The 17,126-nt window shown below is 37.0% G+C and overlaps 1 protein-coding gene across 4 annotated transcripts in view; it reads right to left on the bottom strand.

Annotated features, from left to right (window-relative positions):
• Positions 1 to 1,956: 1,956 nt before the first annotated feature.
• Positions 1,957 to 17,126, bottom strand: part of LOC116292091 (prolactin-releasing peptide receptor) — a 28,702-nt gene continuing 13,532 nt past the window's right edge. For 3 of the 4 annotated variants that reach the window (XM_031699334.2, XM_031699335.2, XM_031699331.2), the window contains 4 exons: positions 14,700 to 14,773; positions 8,841 to 8,940; positions 7,924 to 8,023; positions 1,957 to 4,508 (listed from right to left, as the gene is read on the bottom strand). In XM_031699334.2, coding sequence (XP_031555194.1) covers positions 3,235 to 4,508; positions 7,924 to 7,948 — 1,299 coding nt within the window. In that variant the 5' untranslated portion in view covers positions 7,949 to 8,023; positions 8,841 to 8,940; positions 14,700 to 14,773 and the 3' untranslated portion in view covers positions 1,957 to 3,234. Of the gene's footprint in view, positions 4,509 to 7,923; positions 8,024 to 8,840; positions 8,941 to 14,699; positions 14,777 to 17,126 lie in introns of all 4 variants that reach the window. The other variant, XM_089026807.1, reaches the window with a different exon arrangement.

Genomic DNA, 17,126 nt, shown 5'->3' on the forward strand with positions numbered 1-17,126 from the left:
TTGGAAACACAAGACAAAACGAAGTAATGATCATACAAAAAAGCATGGAATTATAGGATTTATTTTGACTTGCTTGCTTAATGTACCTGCTAAAAATTGATGAAAGAGTTCATAGTGTTCTTTACGATTTTCGACTGTTTTTGCACGTGGGGCAAGTGACCTGTCTCACGCCTCGCTATACACCAAAGTAGGCCACGAGATATTACAATTCTACCACGATTCCAAGGCTTTCAGGCGGAATAAAATGTTTTAAAAAAAATTGCATTAAACCTCAATAGGATCTGTAGATATAATGTAGATTCAATTATAACGTTTTGTGTAGTGAACTGACTAGCATTTATACAAACTTTTCTTATCATTGCCGAAAGGTAATAACGTCGTGTATGGTACATTATTTTATTCCTATTAATAAATGTATTTGGTGATCCAAGTGTTTGTTCTATACAAGGAGTGCCTCATCGTCAAATTTGAATTTTGAGATGATCGGAACGTGGCCCGATTCATTTGTTCACGTTGTAAGTATTTAACGGCTAACAGGAAAAGCAAATAAAACGTTTCTACCATGCTTCGTAAAACCAAGGAGTTTGCCAAGCAACCAACTGAGCACTTGAAAATCACTTTTGTATCACCTTAAGAAAATCTTCAAAGGTGTTAATTATGAATCTCAGTCATCGAGATTAATAAAATTTCAAAACGTTATGAATAGATCCCCGAACATAAGAACTGGACAAAATCTGTGCACTTTTGCTTTTGTATAGGTTTTCAATAGCGGCCGCCATCTTGTAAGGGCCATTTGTAAGGGCTAGAAAGCAGCTGCGGACGAACTGGGCCGGACAAAAACCTTCGAAGTTTTGTTGCAAACTCTGTGGGCAAATTTTTCAATAAAATCTCGAACTTTTTCAAAAGGTATTGAGTGTGGAAAGTCTCTTTGTAATTCTAGATACTGATTGTTCATTAAATGTTTGAGCGTCTCCAAAAAGAACTGGAAATTCGAGTAAATTTTCCTTGTCTTTGAAACTTTGTATACACTAATACCGTGACGAACATAACGATGACCACTCTTATGAAAAGACAACAAAGTTTGACAAAAAGTCATCACAATTTTGAACGATATTTCAACTCTTAAGAAAACAATCTCCCCAATGCGTGTATGTATAAAACAAAATATAACCTCCATTCTCGAAAAAAGAGTTTTCAAGAGTTTTGACTTTATTTTCTTGTAATTTTAAATTCAGTTGTGAAAAATTCCCTCAATTTTATTCAGTGAGAGGAATGAATAACAGCGCCAAACACTAGACTCTCTGGGGACTTGCCTATCATAGCCTGCGTTGTTTGGCGGTCTGCGGTTGTGGCGAGGCGGATAAAAAGGGATTTCCGCCATCCTGCAATAAAATGACCGCAGACCCGGCCAAGCCACGCATGCGTCGTTGAACATGGATACAGATGAGCATGCGCAAACGCTTTTTATCTCTCCTCGAGTTTATGATCATTTAATTTCTATTTTTGAGTAGATATTGATATCTATAAGGGTCTCATTCGTCGTTGCGATCGTATGAATATATTCCATTTTAGAGGTAATATTTACAAAAAAAAAAAAAGACTACACAGTGCCAAGACACTCCGTCTTTAAGAGGATCATACAAGAAAAGAGAGAAATATTTGGCTAGTTTGCAATTATTCCCAGAAACAAAGTACCAAGTATATTGCCGTAATGTCGGTTGTCATAGAAAACAAACCAATAAACAATCTTCTGTTATGTTCACATAATTATGTCACACACACACACGCACACGCACACACACACAAGCATACCCTTTTTCTCACACACGCACATGCACACACACACACACACGCATACCCTTTTTCTCACACGCACACGCACACCCTTTTTCTCACACACGCACACGCACACCCTTTCTCACACACACATATATAAGAACAAACTAATGATAAACATTTTCTGAGATAGTGATCGTAATGCATTGCGTCTAGCTTGGGCACAAACATCTTTTGTTCTACATGCCTCGTATGATGTTTTTATACCCAAGCTAGACTGCAATGCAACTTATTTGCTTTCTAGAATATCTAGGATAAACAGGATGCATTGTGGTCTAGCTTGGGTATAAAAACATCATACGAGGCATGAAGAACAAAAGATGTTTGTACCCAAGCTAGACAATGCATCCTATTTATCCTAGATATACTAAATAGCAAACAAGTTGCATTGCGGTCTACCTTGGGCACAAACATCTTTTGTTGTTCTTCTTTTGTTCTTTGGGTGATAATCAACACCATACGAGATGGTGTTGATTACCACCCAAGCTATACCACAATGCATCCTGTTTATTAAACTAAGAAAATGAATGTTTTTCATATAGATTGAATACAAAGGCTATATTTTTTATCCCAAACTCAGGATCACTCAACTCGTTGTTTGATTATTACTAATGCGCGAATTGAAAGAATAGAAAAAGAAAGTATATACTATAGAGGCTTTGCACATTCACGAGATGGCAGCCATGACACGAGGCACAACAATAGTCTTTTTCTCTGGAAAACTGAATTCTTTCTCATGTAAATCAGATTCGACCAGATTCCATTGTTTCTGCCTTCTGTCATGGCAACCATCACGTGTTGGTGCCGCAAAGCCTATTTTTTCCGAATTAAAATATGAATTCAGTAAGAACTCCTTGCTTGGGTATATGACTTAATACTGTTACAGTATACGAACATGGCGTGTTTTAACGGACACTTAACCCATATATTTCAAAGCGGGAGGAGCGTGTTACCGATATTCCTAGAAAATTTTGGAATGATGAATATATTATTTGGATATATAGAGCCGGGTTATTTACCGTCCAGGTGGTCCGGCTGATAGAGATAAACTGTGCCGAAGGTCTTGAATGTCCGTATTCAAGGTCGAGGGCACTTCACAGTTTTTCCTAAAAAATTCGTAACAAATCTCCGATGGTTAGCGTTGTATTTCTTCTATTTACCATGATATGGGGCCAACGGTTCGTCAAAATGTTATGTACCCACGAGGCGTAGCTGAGGTCATCACCGGACCGTATCCTCGAGTCCTAGAGGTACCCAAAGCGAAAAAGTACCTCTGGATCCCAGGGTAATTGGACCTTGGTCAGACACAAAAATGCCGCCCGCTCTAACAGCGAATCAGAGTGCACGATTTCTTAGGATACCGTAGGACAAAAATTCCTTCAGTTTATGAACTTTTCCTCAGCAATGCCCGTTGTCCATTGTGATGTCAATCTCAATATTCTCGCTTGTATTTCCCTCCATGGACCCACACACGGATTCTGATTCAAGGTTCTCTTCAGTTGGCATAAGACAAACCTTCGGCGAGTCACTTTTGCTGATGTCCGGATGAGTTCGTTTCGGAAACAGTTCATGACTGGGTTGACTATCAGCAGGGATATAGCTGTCATTCCTTAGCTTCTGTAGCGGGACAGACGTCGAGAGAGATATTCTTGTCCTAAGGGTCATTCCTCGGCTGACTTGAGAAGACGAGCTTCTTCGTCTTCTTCGACTCATACGAGTAAATGTCCTCTTGAACTCACGGCGGTAGTTTTCCGAAAACACGAAATAAAGTATCGGGTTGATTGCTGCATTTGCAAAGCCAAACCAGGGAAGGAGAATGAACAATGTCAATGGCAACTGGATTTGAACGCCGGACCCAAAACTTTCTATCAACTCACGGATTTGAAATGGAAACCAACAAATAGCGAAGACAACGACAACAGTAATGAGCATGGCCGTTGCTCGTTTAGTAGAAGACTGGATTCTCTTGTGCACGCGTAAGCTTCGATGTCCTGGGACCTTTCTGTTCCAGAGTCTAAGACCTGTCAAAGTATACATGGCAGTAATGAGGGTCAATGGAAAAGCGTAAGTGCACAGAGAGAAGGCGAAGATGTAGTTTCGGTATGACACAGGTTCCATGTTTTCCCACACCTCGTTACAACCAACATAACCAATGGGTGATTCAATCACATCGGTGACAATAAACAAGGGAATCAAGAACGCAAGAGTGAGTAACCAGACTACAGTGATCATGATTTTCACAATCCTGATCGTCAAGATGTTCTTCATTGGAAACAATATTGCAAGGCTACGGTCAAGGCTTATGCACACCAACGTGAATATGGAACATGCTATCGATCCAGCTTGAGCCGAGTGACAGAACTGGCAAAGAATTTTACCAAAAACGCCACCGAACCAAGATCTCCCGACAAAGAGCCACTTAATGACATAAGGAATGTCGATTGTGATCCAGAGATCCGCTACCGCCATGTTAGCGATAAGGATATTGGTAGTATTGCGCATGTGCCTACACGAACACACGATGTACAAAATGATGGTGTTTCCTATCAGAGCCACGACGAAGATCACTACGGCGAAGAAAGTCACTCCGATCTTGAGGCTCGTGGGAACAACAAAGAGCTGATGGGGGCCCGGGACACTTGTTCCGTTAGTAATATTTGACCCTGATGAAACTGAAAAAATAGAACAAATGAATTTCATGTTACTAGAAAGAGAAAAGATTCAAGGGGCAAAATTTGGTGACCATGTTGGCAACTATTAGCCCCCTCAACTGAAGCTACGATAGTTAGATAGGAGGCACATCATCCATGCAAGAGGCAGTCATCCATGCAAGACATGTGTGTCTTCAATTAAGAACCCGATTTTCAAAGACGGCGGATTTAGGTGGTGTAACGAAGGGAATGACATGCTTCTACTTTGTGAATCCGCGGATATTAACTCAAACTAGGGCCCAATTGAATTAACCCCTATAATTTGATGCAATCTTCATAAACATGCGAACTCTGTGTCTGCACGCTGAAATTTGTTTTTTCGCTGCCGTCAACCAAACCTATCAGTCGGTACCTTTCATATTTGACTGGCGACAACTAAAGACCAAATTTCAGCGAGCAGACACAGAGTTCGAATGTGTATGAAAATTGCAGTAAATGAGCTCGTTAATTGTTTGTTAAATATTTGCGCAGTTGTATCCAAGAAGGATGAAACTGAGACGCTTTTACTGATACGGCGGCCATCTTGAATTATGGGATGCCAAGAGGGCAAACGTAGAAAATGTATAAAACAGAGTGGGGGCGGGGTTAGTAAAATAATCAAATAATTGGAAGTCTTGTTGTTTCGCATATTCTTCCGACTACCAGCAAATTCAATTGCTTTTAAATGTGCTCCTCATAGTAAAAAGCGTTACGTCATATAAAAACATCCTGACAGCTGTACTGTCTATACATTTTCCAATAGTTGCCTCCTCGGCATCCCATAATGTCTTTATTAAAACAATAGAATTCAAGATGGCCGCCGTGTCGGTAAAAGGTCTGTTATCTTTCTTGAAGTACCTCCCCCACCCCCCACTCCCCTCAAAATCCTAGATTCTCATTTCTTCGCTGCACGTAAAAACCCAAACCGCATCGATTTGAAACTATGATTAAGCCTTGACTGACTTAAATCTATTAAGCTAGTAATAAGTTTATAAGTCTCTAAATCCCAAACAAGATCAACATTTTCTCTCTACATTTCTTTTGATTATTCTAAAAGCATTTTAAAATAAACGGGATGAAAATGAGCAATTAGCAACTGTGTGCAATATCTCTGAACCACTGACTGACCAATTAAGCACAAAAAAACCATATTACGCATACTTATTGGCAATGTTGTCACCTGCTTCTTAGCTTTAGCATTAGTGGCAAATAATCATGTTGGTAAAGTAAGCACCATCATTGTTAAGGCATACAGGTGCCGCAAAGCCTTTTGATGAAAGGTTTAGTCCAAATTACAAGAGAAATTAATCTAGGGAAGTTTGAGGCTTCAGTCCTAAAGTGATGGGCCCTGTTTGGGTTATATGGTTACTCTTGCGTGGGAATAATAAGATTCTTAGATTCAATAATATTTTCGAGTATTGATGTGAGGAATAATGTATTATCAGGTGTTTTGAAATGAAAAAAAGTTGAGCTATCTCGTCAGAACAAGAGCAACATTGCAGCAGAATTCGTTCTCTTTCTCAGGATTTGTTCTCGTTTTGAGGGAGGAAGAGAGGGAAGGAGGGAGGGAAGGAGGGAAGGAGGGAAGGAGGGAAGGAGGGAGGGATACATGAATTTAAGGATACATGAAGTTTGTAAAATTCTTACCAATACTGAAATTCAGTCACTGAATTTATGTATTAGTAGGAATTTTACAAACTTTTCATAAGACAAAATCATTTTATATTTGAAGCATTAAAAAAGATAGGCCAAAGAAAGGAAGTAAGAAAGAAGAATTGAGCAAAAGAGGGAAGGAGGGAAGAAGGGAAGGAAAGAAAGAAAGAACTGATTAACAAAGAAAGAACGAAATCAAAAGAAAAGAACTGAATTCGGAAAAAAAGCTTTCAACGCCACCCGTCTGCAATCATCACACTTCCTACGCCCGCAAACCTTTTTCCAAAATATTGATGTTCAATAAGTACGAATTTCTTCATTATTCCACAAAATCATAAACATTTGTCTTTTCACACCTCGTTGTCAGTCTCTCGTCTCTAGTATTATTCCAACCACACAACAGACCGATCTTAGCCTTGTATTTAGCTTAACGTCTTCAGAATCAGATTACAATGGTTTGAAAATGTTTAGGCTTGTTGTTTACCTAGACTTTGTCTGTATTTCCGTGTGAATTGAAAATAAAAAAACTCTAGATACTGTCATATTTGCAATTCTGAATTCAGACGTCAAGAAAGTTAGATTCCGTTTGGCGAAAAACTGATTAAAATCCTATTGATTTCATATCAGTACATTACACTGACTTCGAGCTTGTCAATTACAACTTCATTGAATATATAATAAAAATAATATAATATAATTTAAAAAAAATATGATATTAAAAAAAAAAATGATATAATAAAAAAAATATATGATATAATAAAATAAAAAAAATGATATAATAAATAAATAAAAAAGATTTAAAAAAGATCATAAAATCTTTTAATATTAAGCGCCTAAATGAAAGCCTAAATTTATTCATTTCTATTCCTTTTAGTAATTTTGTTTATTCTATTTTCCGGAAAAAACGCCAATTCGTTTTAGCTCCGAATCTACTTTTTTGTCTTCTTTTTTTGTTCCTTTCATTTCCTTTTTGTTTTTTTCTTTCTGTTTTAAATCTTGAAAAAAAATAATTGACATTTACACTAACCAAGATATATTGCCCATCTTTCACAGAAATGACTTCACATTCATTCAAGAATAATCTAGAATTGTTAGAAAGGTTTCTCAACCTGCTGCTTGAAATGAAATGAGTATTGACAGAATTAAAGAAAGAAGTCAATGAAGCTAATATTCCTTTTTCTCTGTCTTTTTCTAAATGAAGATTTACTATTTAAGTTATATTAATGTTCAGTTGTAAGTAGAGAATGGCGGCAAGGGGGATAGTATAGGATGAATAGAGGTTCCATGCGTTGGTACATTGTACTTTTCATCATGTATAAGGCGCGGAGTTTTGTGTGATTTAGACTTTGGATATACCAATGTATTTGCCCGTGATAATAAATAGCATTCAACTGACTCATTCGATTAATTTCACTCCATTTTTCATTCCCTGGACATCTTTATACAAGACCATGATAAAACGTCAAGGTTGTCCTAAATTTTCTTGATTAAATCTTGCTGTACGTTATGAATATATATTTCTGATATCAGTTTGCTCGAGGCTTATCTTTAAGGGATATCGGCTACGATAGTCATCGATCCTTTGTCAAAGAAGTTAGAATTGTGTTGCGTCACGTAAAACGCCCCGAAAAAAAGAGGGTATTTTTCTTTTTTCTTACTCGATGCAAAAAGGAGAATTATCGATACTCATGTATACATTCACGACTACAATCGGCCAAGATGCTAGGGTTTCTATCAAACTTACCATTTTCACTTGCGAAGCCTTCCATTTTACTGCCTTCACACGCTCGTCTGGAGAGGGATGTGTCGTTGTTCCTTATAATCAGGAGCGTCACTAGCTATAACTTTAACAATAATAATAATAATAACTTTAATATCTATAACGCGCTTATTTTGTATACATATGCTCACATGCGCGCTGATATATAAACAGAAAACAGCAGGGAATATCAGCGCCTTCATTCTTACCCCGAGGGGAATGAATGCCTATTTCTAGTACTATACCAGCGAGGAAAAGCAAGCAAATTCCTGACTGAATCTACTGGGAACGAGTAAATATTACTGTGTTCTCAACCTCTGTGGGCTGCGCTGCTGTAATGTAGGCATGGCTCAGTATACAGATCAAAACCTTTGAACAACCTCTGCGCTGATCAAAGTCAGGGCATGGACCCGCTAGCTCACAGATCAACCCTTGAAACAATCCGTCTGCGCTGATCAAAGTCAGGGCATAGCTAACTTACAGATCAAACCTTGAACAATCTCTGCGCTGATCAAAGTCAGGGCATGGACCCGCTAGCTCACAAATCAACCCTTGAAACAATCCGTCTGCGCTGATCAAAGTCAGGCGGCATGGCTAGCTCATAGATCAAACCTTGAAACAACGACCTGGCGCTGATCAAAGTCAGGGAATGGCTAACTCATAGATAAAACCTTGAAACAACGACCTGGCGCTGATCAAAGTCAGGGAATGGCTAACTCATAGATAAAATTGAAATTTGGCTTGAGTGTTAGGTTTTGCAAAACACAAGAAAGAATAAACTTTATTTCAAGAGGGGAACACACGACAGTTATAATTGAAAAAATATCATGATCATACTGATAACCCAGTGGCCCTCAGAAAAGCTCTCCAAACAAGAGAGAAAATCAATAAACTGTACTTACATGTTGTCACTGTGCTGCCGAGTCCAAATCGAATCCAAGACCCCAGAGGTGGGAGGCAACACCAGTCTTGAATCCTTTAACGCAACTTCTCTCTGAATATCTATAAAAGCCGCCAACACACGTTGAACAATTATCAGAGATTAAAAAGTTTTGGATAATAAACATTGCTGGTTGATGTTTATTTCAGTTAAGACATAACAATTAACGCGGCTGGTTTTTGCTTAATTAAACTATATGAACTGTACTAAATGAAAAAAACTGAACAATTGAAATTAAAACCTTAAGCTGATCAAGTAAAGCGGCAGTAAGTGTGTAAGTGTGTGTACACCTCAGACGTTTCCTATGCCCCCCACCCCCTATCCCCAGCAGGAAGCAATGGTTAAGAGATAGCAGTTTATTAACAGTTATAACTATATCAGATGACTCAGTATTGAGCTATTTCAACAGTGAGAAAACATCTACTTTGTATGAGAGACAAAGAATATAACGCATTATTCTATAACGTGCACGATAAAGAACAAAATAAATAATTTGAATTTCTCGGCGGGCTTATCAAACACTAATATAAAGGATAAAGGTGTGGATTGTCGGTGGATTAGGCTCGACGAATTAATCGATTGACAGCAATCAGAAACCTAAGAGGAAAGATATTCATTTCTCACCAGCGAGGATTAAAAGCAATCAGAGCTTTCTTTATTCAGCTCAATCTCGCAACCAAAGCTTTTATTTCTTACTGCGCATGCTCGACGAGCATGCGCAGTAAGAGGTAAAGGCTCTGGGTACGAGATTGTATTCAGCTGTTATATCACTTTGCGCATGCGTCGGGTGATGTCCGTCGGGTGATGTCCGATACGTGTACTTTTCCAAGCATGTGTAGTAAGAATGGCAGACCTACCTGAATCGAAAGTGGTTTTCACTTATGAAGTAGACACTGTCTAGCGGGTTTTGTTAAGATTATACGCAGTGGTAAAGGAGATGCTCTTGACAGAAACGAGATGTCGTTGGTCGATTGCCGTTTTCTTGTTAGTAAACTGTTATATATTTTAAGAAAAAACACGACACGTTTTAGTTTTAACTCAGACACGGTCACACTATGCCGAGCAAAAACAGACAAGTGCTATATCTATTCTATAAATTTCCAAATTAAAAAGAAAATTAAATAAGAAAAAAATTGGAGCAAAAGCTTGAGTAGGTGCCGTGTTTAGGTCACCCATCCAAGTGCTAACCCTCCGCAGGGGTGCTTGACTCAGCATCTTGAATGCGCAATTTTTTCCCACTAAGCCACGGTTCCATGAAATTAGCAAAACAATAGCCATGAAAACAATGCACCTAAATAGACTAGACTTTTTAACATCAAACTTTCAACCGATTCCGTGCGTGGCAGAGATGCAAGGGATTAGCCGATATGGTCTGGGGGCCGGCTGGTCTCTCCCCTGATGCTTCGGCTAGAACATTTTCTTGCGTAATTCGTACACCCAAGGGCAGAAGGATTTAATCGCCGTCAGGTCCGAAGTCCATACGCCGCCTCAGCTCTGCGGATGTCTCGGGGGTATGGCAAAGTTGAATCGAGTTAACAAAATTTTTTTTAAAATTTTATTCCAAAACATTTTTCGGTTGACGTATGTACGTTCGAATTCCACAGTATCTCGATAAAGAGAATTCTTGCTTTTAACTTCTTTTAAATTGCTCTGCCTTTCCAGATCGCGTGACCTGTAAATGTGCAACCGACTTTTTAGGTCAAAAACTATTGATTAGATAATTGGCCATTCAGTCGATCTTACCGTATTCTCAAAGTGATGTCGTGATGATGTCGGGAAGAAAATCTCTCTCAGTGTAGCTTTTAACAGACGCTTCGTTTCACTTCTAAGAAAGGATAGCCCCCATTTCAAGGTTACAGAGATGTGACGATAGCTTTCATTATTTCGACTTATTTAAAGCTTTGCACCCCATGCATACTTGTCTAAGTGTTTGAAAACCTTAATCTTGCTTGACGTTTTGATTTATAAATCAGGCTGCAAGTATTTGATCATCTCACATTCTCTTTAACTTGTCTTATTGATTCTCTTATCATAGCTAATCCTATTCGTTGCTTCCTGCTTGTACTGATAAGAATCATTATCAAACATCTTGACAAGTAAGAATTGTAAATGATTACGTACTCTATCATGAGTATAGTGCATGTCAGCTAGTGCGTCAGATGGCTTTTTAACGCAGTTTTTCTACATGCGAACAATGAAAATATATTCCTAAGTTGTTAATGGAAAACGCTCTGAGGCCAAAAACAAATGCGTCATAGTTGACGCATTTCAAGCCATGAAAGACAGTTCTTAAATATATCATGATATTCAAACTATTAAAGATTCCATTCCATACAGGAAGCGAAATATAATAACAAAGCTTTCATTGACTTGAATTTTCCTGCACCAAAGGCGCTACTGTGGTCTTGATGTCTGTTGGTATCAATGCATGTACTTCAAACCATCCCACATGGAGAAGAAGCGATAATGGAAGTAAGTACTTGTGATTGAAGAGTACCCCCTTTGAAGAAGGATGCTACTTGTCATGCGCTTGACTTCAACTGATTTTACAACAATACAACAATACAATAACTTTATTTATACTTGAATTACAAGATAGCAAGTACATGCTAATATCTCCAAGTGATTGTATAACACATTAAAAAAACACTACAGAACAGATTGAAGTACTTATTTTTGATCGTCGCGAATGGATAATATATAATGTAAAAGATAATCCATGCATGGATATTGTGAACGCCTAAAACAAGATTTCATGGTTCACCTGTCTCATAGCGAAGAAAGGAAGGAAGGAAAGAAGGGAGGAAACACTCGACAAGGTCGTGAGGAAAACTGCATCGATAAGGCATAAAGCATTCAAAAAACCTATAAAACAGTAATATAGTGTCTTACGAGAAAGAAAGGCTTCAAACTAAGAACAGTTCTTAGATTACCAATGATTAATGGTAATGGTAAAGAGATAAATCTTGAAAAACAAGAATAATAGAAAAAATTGACGCAAATACCATATTGACTAATGGTTGTGGATATATGGTTGCTATTGTTTCGGTATATTGCGGGTAGACAGGTTGGTGTATGTGATAGACTTTTATCATCATCAACACACAAACAAAAGCAACCACACTAATAAGCCTAGACCTTGATGGAGTGTTTTCAACGATGATACTCGAGGACAAATGCCGAAAAAAAGTCCGCGTTTTGTTCAAGATTAATTAGTGGAACCACAGAACACTGGAATAGGAAACATGGAAATTAGCAGTATCATAAACATAAGTCACTGGTAAGACAATGTACAATATGATGTCTAGTCTTTATTGATTTTAAACGATAAAATGACAGAACACTGGTCGAATCGAAAACATGGAAAGTTAACAGTAACATAAACATAAGTCACTGGCAAGACTTATAAATTTTCGTGGTGAGTTGGCCAGCGACACTTAACAAATAAAAAAAAAGAGTCCAAGTCGATCAAAAAATGAATATATAAAATGCCAGAACACTGGAGTCGAAAAAATAATTGAAATACTATAATCAATAGTAGCTGGCACATACAATGAGTAGACTTGAGTAGCAATGAACAGCGATACCTGGTAGAATACAGGCAATATATCCATGAAACAACTACTAGCATATGTAGCTCTTAAAATTATTTAGATTCTATTTATTTAGTTGTAAAATAGCTAGGAATTCACTCAGAAATGAACCAAACAAAGACACGCGTAGAGATATTGACCTGAGCCTTAACTTGGGCGTAATGTTTTCCTATTTCAGACCTCGTGTCATTCTCTAGAGTATCATTTCTTTGTTTAACGGTTGCACACGAGAAGACTCTTCACATGAATATGGATACGAATCAAACAAATAATCTTATTCTTAAGGTAATGAGTCGTGATCTGAAATGTGAAAACATCACGCCCGAGCCGAGGAGTTCTATTTGATTTCATTTCCCAATGTTCGACTCCATTGATAACCCACTATTTTACACAAAATAGCTGCAAAATAGCTGCAAGTAGACAATTCGTTTGGTTTCGTTTCACGGGTATATGTCGTCCACTCTAGTTAGGTGTAACGCAGGTATCCAGAGGGGATAATATCTGCAGTATGTGGGAACTAAGTTATGCAAATGAGAACAAATGAAGATATTTCTACGAGAGGAAGAAAAAATAATTATAACATAACTGTCATAAATCTCGCATTCTTATTGGTTGGAAGCGCGTGCTTTACGAGAGCACACAGCACACAGTACGCATGCGCCCTTTTATTTTATAAAAGAAATAAAAAACTTGCTTGCTGTGCTGTGTGGAGTTATAAAGCACTTGGGGATTGGCAGAACACTCGTGAAGTGTCGAGAAGCACTCCGTTACGCGTGTTGCCCGCTCAGTCAACCATTTGTTTGCCCCCTCCCCTCCCCCCAGTCAACTCCAAAAAGACACGTGATTGATAGAAAGCAATTTAAAGGCTTTCGTTTAAAAGTATTATCTTGGTGTTACATGCTGTATTAACGTTACCTGATGAGTGTGTAGGTGGATGTTTAGATAATGGTTATGATAGAATTAGAAAGGGAAAGCTATGGAAATACTATGGAAATAGAAATAGGTGTGCCGGAAAACTAGGACTTCAATCGGATTCATACATACATATGAATAGTATTGCTAATTACAAATATAGTTGCCCAAATCTATATTATCATTTTCCAGTTCGCCTCTTATGCCTTTTGCGTTTCCTATCCTTTCCTTTCCTTTCCTTCTCTTTTCTTCCCTTTTTATTTTATTTTTTCCAAGTTTCTTTTTCATTTCTTTTCTTTCTTTTTGTCACTTTCTTCCTTAAATCTTTCTCTTTTCCATTGTGCATTTTTCTCTTTCTCTTCCCTCGCTCCTTTCATACCACAATCTGTTTCTTTCTCTTTGAGACAGCACTGAAAAGAAACACGTCAGTTTGCTCGTTTCTCTGAATCTAGAACAAATAGCCAAGGGTTTAATTTCCAGTGGGTACAAATAAATGAATGTTAATAAATTTTAATGATCACCACTTACATCATACAACAGCTGGTTCTCAGTGGAGCAAGATAACTTGTGTGCGCGCGTGTATGCCTTTTCTTTCTAAATGTGTCTTCGCTGATTACTGAACCAAAAAGCGTCGTATATTATGAATAGTAAATATCATAAACTTGAAGGTTTAAGTACATATTACTCTGCTGTATAAACCTTGATAATTTTACAAGCAGATGCTCGGATATCAAGACAGTTATATGATCAATGCAATGCTTCATTCATTATTGATCATTAGTTAAATTATACATATCAACCGGGGCTCTTAACCGTCCATATCGAGGCCCCTTGAAGTGAGGGGATTATTTAACTATGAATCAACTCGTAATGAGTTCAAAATCTAATATGGAGAGACAGATGGAGACAGAAACAGTGACAGACAAAGACAGAAAAATGGCAAAGAGAGATAAAATTTCGAAAGAAACTGTAAGAGAAAGAAAAGTGTTTTGGTTTGGTTTCCTTTTCAGTTTTGGGATTGTTGGGCATAATGATTCCACTATACACTTTTACGAGAAAGAAAAAATCTTAAATAATAAATGAGAGAAACAGTTCTGTGTTAGTTCATCTGGGTGTGCATAATGTTTTCATATACTTTTCCAAGAGAGAAAAAACCAAAAAGAGCATTCCGCAAAAGGGCAAGAAAGGTTCTCATCAAATACAGTAAGATTTTTTTAGGATATCAACATTTTGTTTTAAAACTATCTTTTTAAAAGTTATCATTAAAGAGCGTCATAATATCGTTATAAGATGTAGAAATAGCATGGAATACTTACATTAGTATGTGTTTCTCGTGCAATCCAGCAAGCGGGCCTTATTTTCGAGCTTCTTCATCGATCTATTTCATCTCCTGCTGAATGAAAAACAGATCAGTCGAGGAGAAACGACTAATGGAGGAAGAACGAAAGCAAACATCCTCTGGTCGTGTCACACACAGTGGGGCGGTTTGATTGTGGGGAACTCGTTATAAACGGTGACCAACGAAGAACCAGGTGTCGTTATGTCATAACATTCAGTCTCCCGCTGATTACAAACAATACCGCAAATCTTTCTAGTCTCTTATTTAATATTTTTGTTTCTTGATGGTAGAAAATGTTATGCATTATAAATTATTCAGACTAAACTGTCTTGAAGATGATTATTAGGACATTAGTGAAAATAAAACTTGAGGGATGAAGGGGAAAGAATAAGAGGATGGTGTGCATGTATCTGCGCATGAAGTTTGTTAGTGTTGTGAAAGAGTATATTTTACAATTAAATATCACTTAGTATTAATGAATCAATATAGCTTTAATATGAATTTCATGCAACGAGATCATGTTTGAAGGTTCGAATTTCTATTATCTAACTGATTAAATGAATCAAATGAAAAATGTTTAAAAGGAGAGAAAAAATATCGAGGCTTTCGAAAATATAAATGACATATTGGTGTAATAATGTTATTTGCCAAAGTTTTGGGCTCTTAAAATCCACAATGAAAGCAAACGGCGAACAATGGCCTATATCGTTTGCCCTCTTAGGACTCTTAGCAGACTAAACATTCATGAAATAAAACCACTATAAAAAATACTATTACAAAAACAATCAAGGGTTTTTCGTAAATTTTAAATTACTAATATCGGCATGAAAAAAATTGATAAATTTAATTGTCGAAAAATCAAATAAATGTTTTAACAACAACAAGTCAGGAAAACAACTATCAAGAATTTTTGATATTTTTAAAATATATATTATTTTAAAGAAGTGAATAAAGAGAAAGGAATTTTGGGCAAAAACGATATTTTAAACAAAAAGTTAGAAAAATTGCTATTGAAATCAGGACTGATTTTTTTTTTTTTTTTTTTTTTGTGAAAAAATGAAATGAATGCTCTGTAATAGTAAGATAAAATAAAAGCTAGGAATTTAAAACAAATTTAAAAAATTTTAAAAAACAAAAAATGTTTTGAAAAGGCCTGAACCAAAATATTTGATATTAAATATTTCGCATTCAAGCGGTGAGCGCCAAGAACTATTTTCTTGAAGAAAGGCTGTTGTACAAGGCTAAAATCTCGGTATTCAAAAAGTTTAACTTGTTTGGAAGTAGAATCAAATCGTTAACCCAAAGCAAAAATTTGAATCGAAAATGAGGCGGTTAGGCCTTCATTTGCTTATTTCTCATACATTTTCTATACAAAAAGCCTGACAAAGCAACATTCTAACACAAATGCAACAAAACATCTTTGTACAATTGAAAATACCGCTTCAAACAAGCATTTCATCAAAGTACATCAGTTTCTAGCTGTTAAAAAAGGTTTTGAGTGTTAACCCAAAACGAAAATTGTAATTAAAACTCATACGAAGGTTTAGTTTTTGGCGCTTTTTGCCATTATTGCTCGTTATTGAATTTCCTCTTGATAGACTAAAATAATAGAATAGCGAACAAGATCAAAATATTATTGATAAAGTAAGCTTATATGATTTGAATGCAGGTCTAAATTATGTTAGCGATCATAGTTCTTTTACGAAGGAAAATTCGCAAATCGAGTTATCAAATAGAAAATGATTCATGGATTATTAACATATATATGAAGAGTCGTAAATGTTATAACATACTAGCCGATGAAGATAAGTTATCAGTAATAGCTTTGTATATGAAGATCGGTGAGGCTGATCGGTAGCATTGATAGCAAAGGATGTTGAACTATTAATTCCCTCATTACTCCATTAATTATCTGGCTGATTTATTACTTTTATATTATTGTTTATATATATCTATTATTTATCTTATCAGATTGATGTTTTTATCACTACATCATCTTCACAATCATCATCACCATCATCGGGATCATTTTATTATCATCATCACCACCATCTTCACCCTCACCCTCATCATCACCATCATCATCACCATCATCGGGAACATCATTTTATTATCATCATCACCACCATCTTCACCCTCAACCTCACCCTCACCCTCACCCTCACCCTCACCCTCACCCTCACCATCACCATCACCATCACCATCACCACCACCATCACCATCACCACCACCATCACCATCACCATCACCATCAATTTCCACTCTGGAGACCGTTTTCGAAAATTTCCGGATAAAGGTACGAACACTTCCGGACACGTGTTCATGCAACCTGTATCCGAAAAAAAAATTGCGGATACGTGTGGACGGCGGGGCCTTAGCTTCGTTTATTATTCAGCTATTCAAC

This window comes from Actinia tenebrosa, unplaced genomic scaffold (assembly GCF_029948245.1).
Source record: "Actinia tenebrosa isolate PJP-AT-01 unplaced genomic scaffold, QUT_ActTen_1.0 PGA_scaffold0__85_contigs__length_37466705, whole genome shotgun sequence".
NCBI lineage: Eukaryota > Metazoa > Cnidaria > Anthozoa > Actiniaria > Actiniidae > Actinia > Actinia tenebrosa.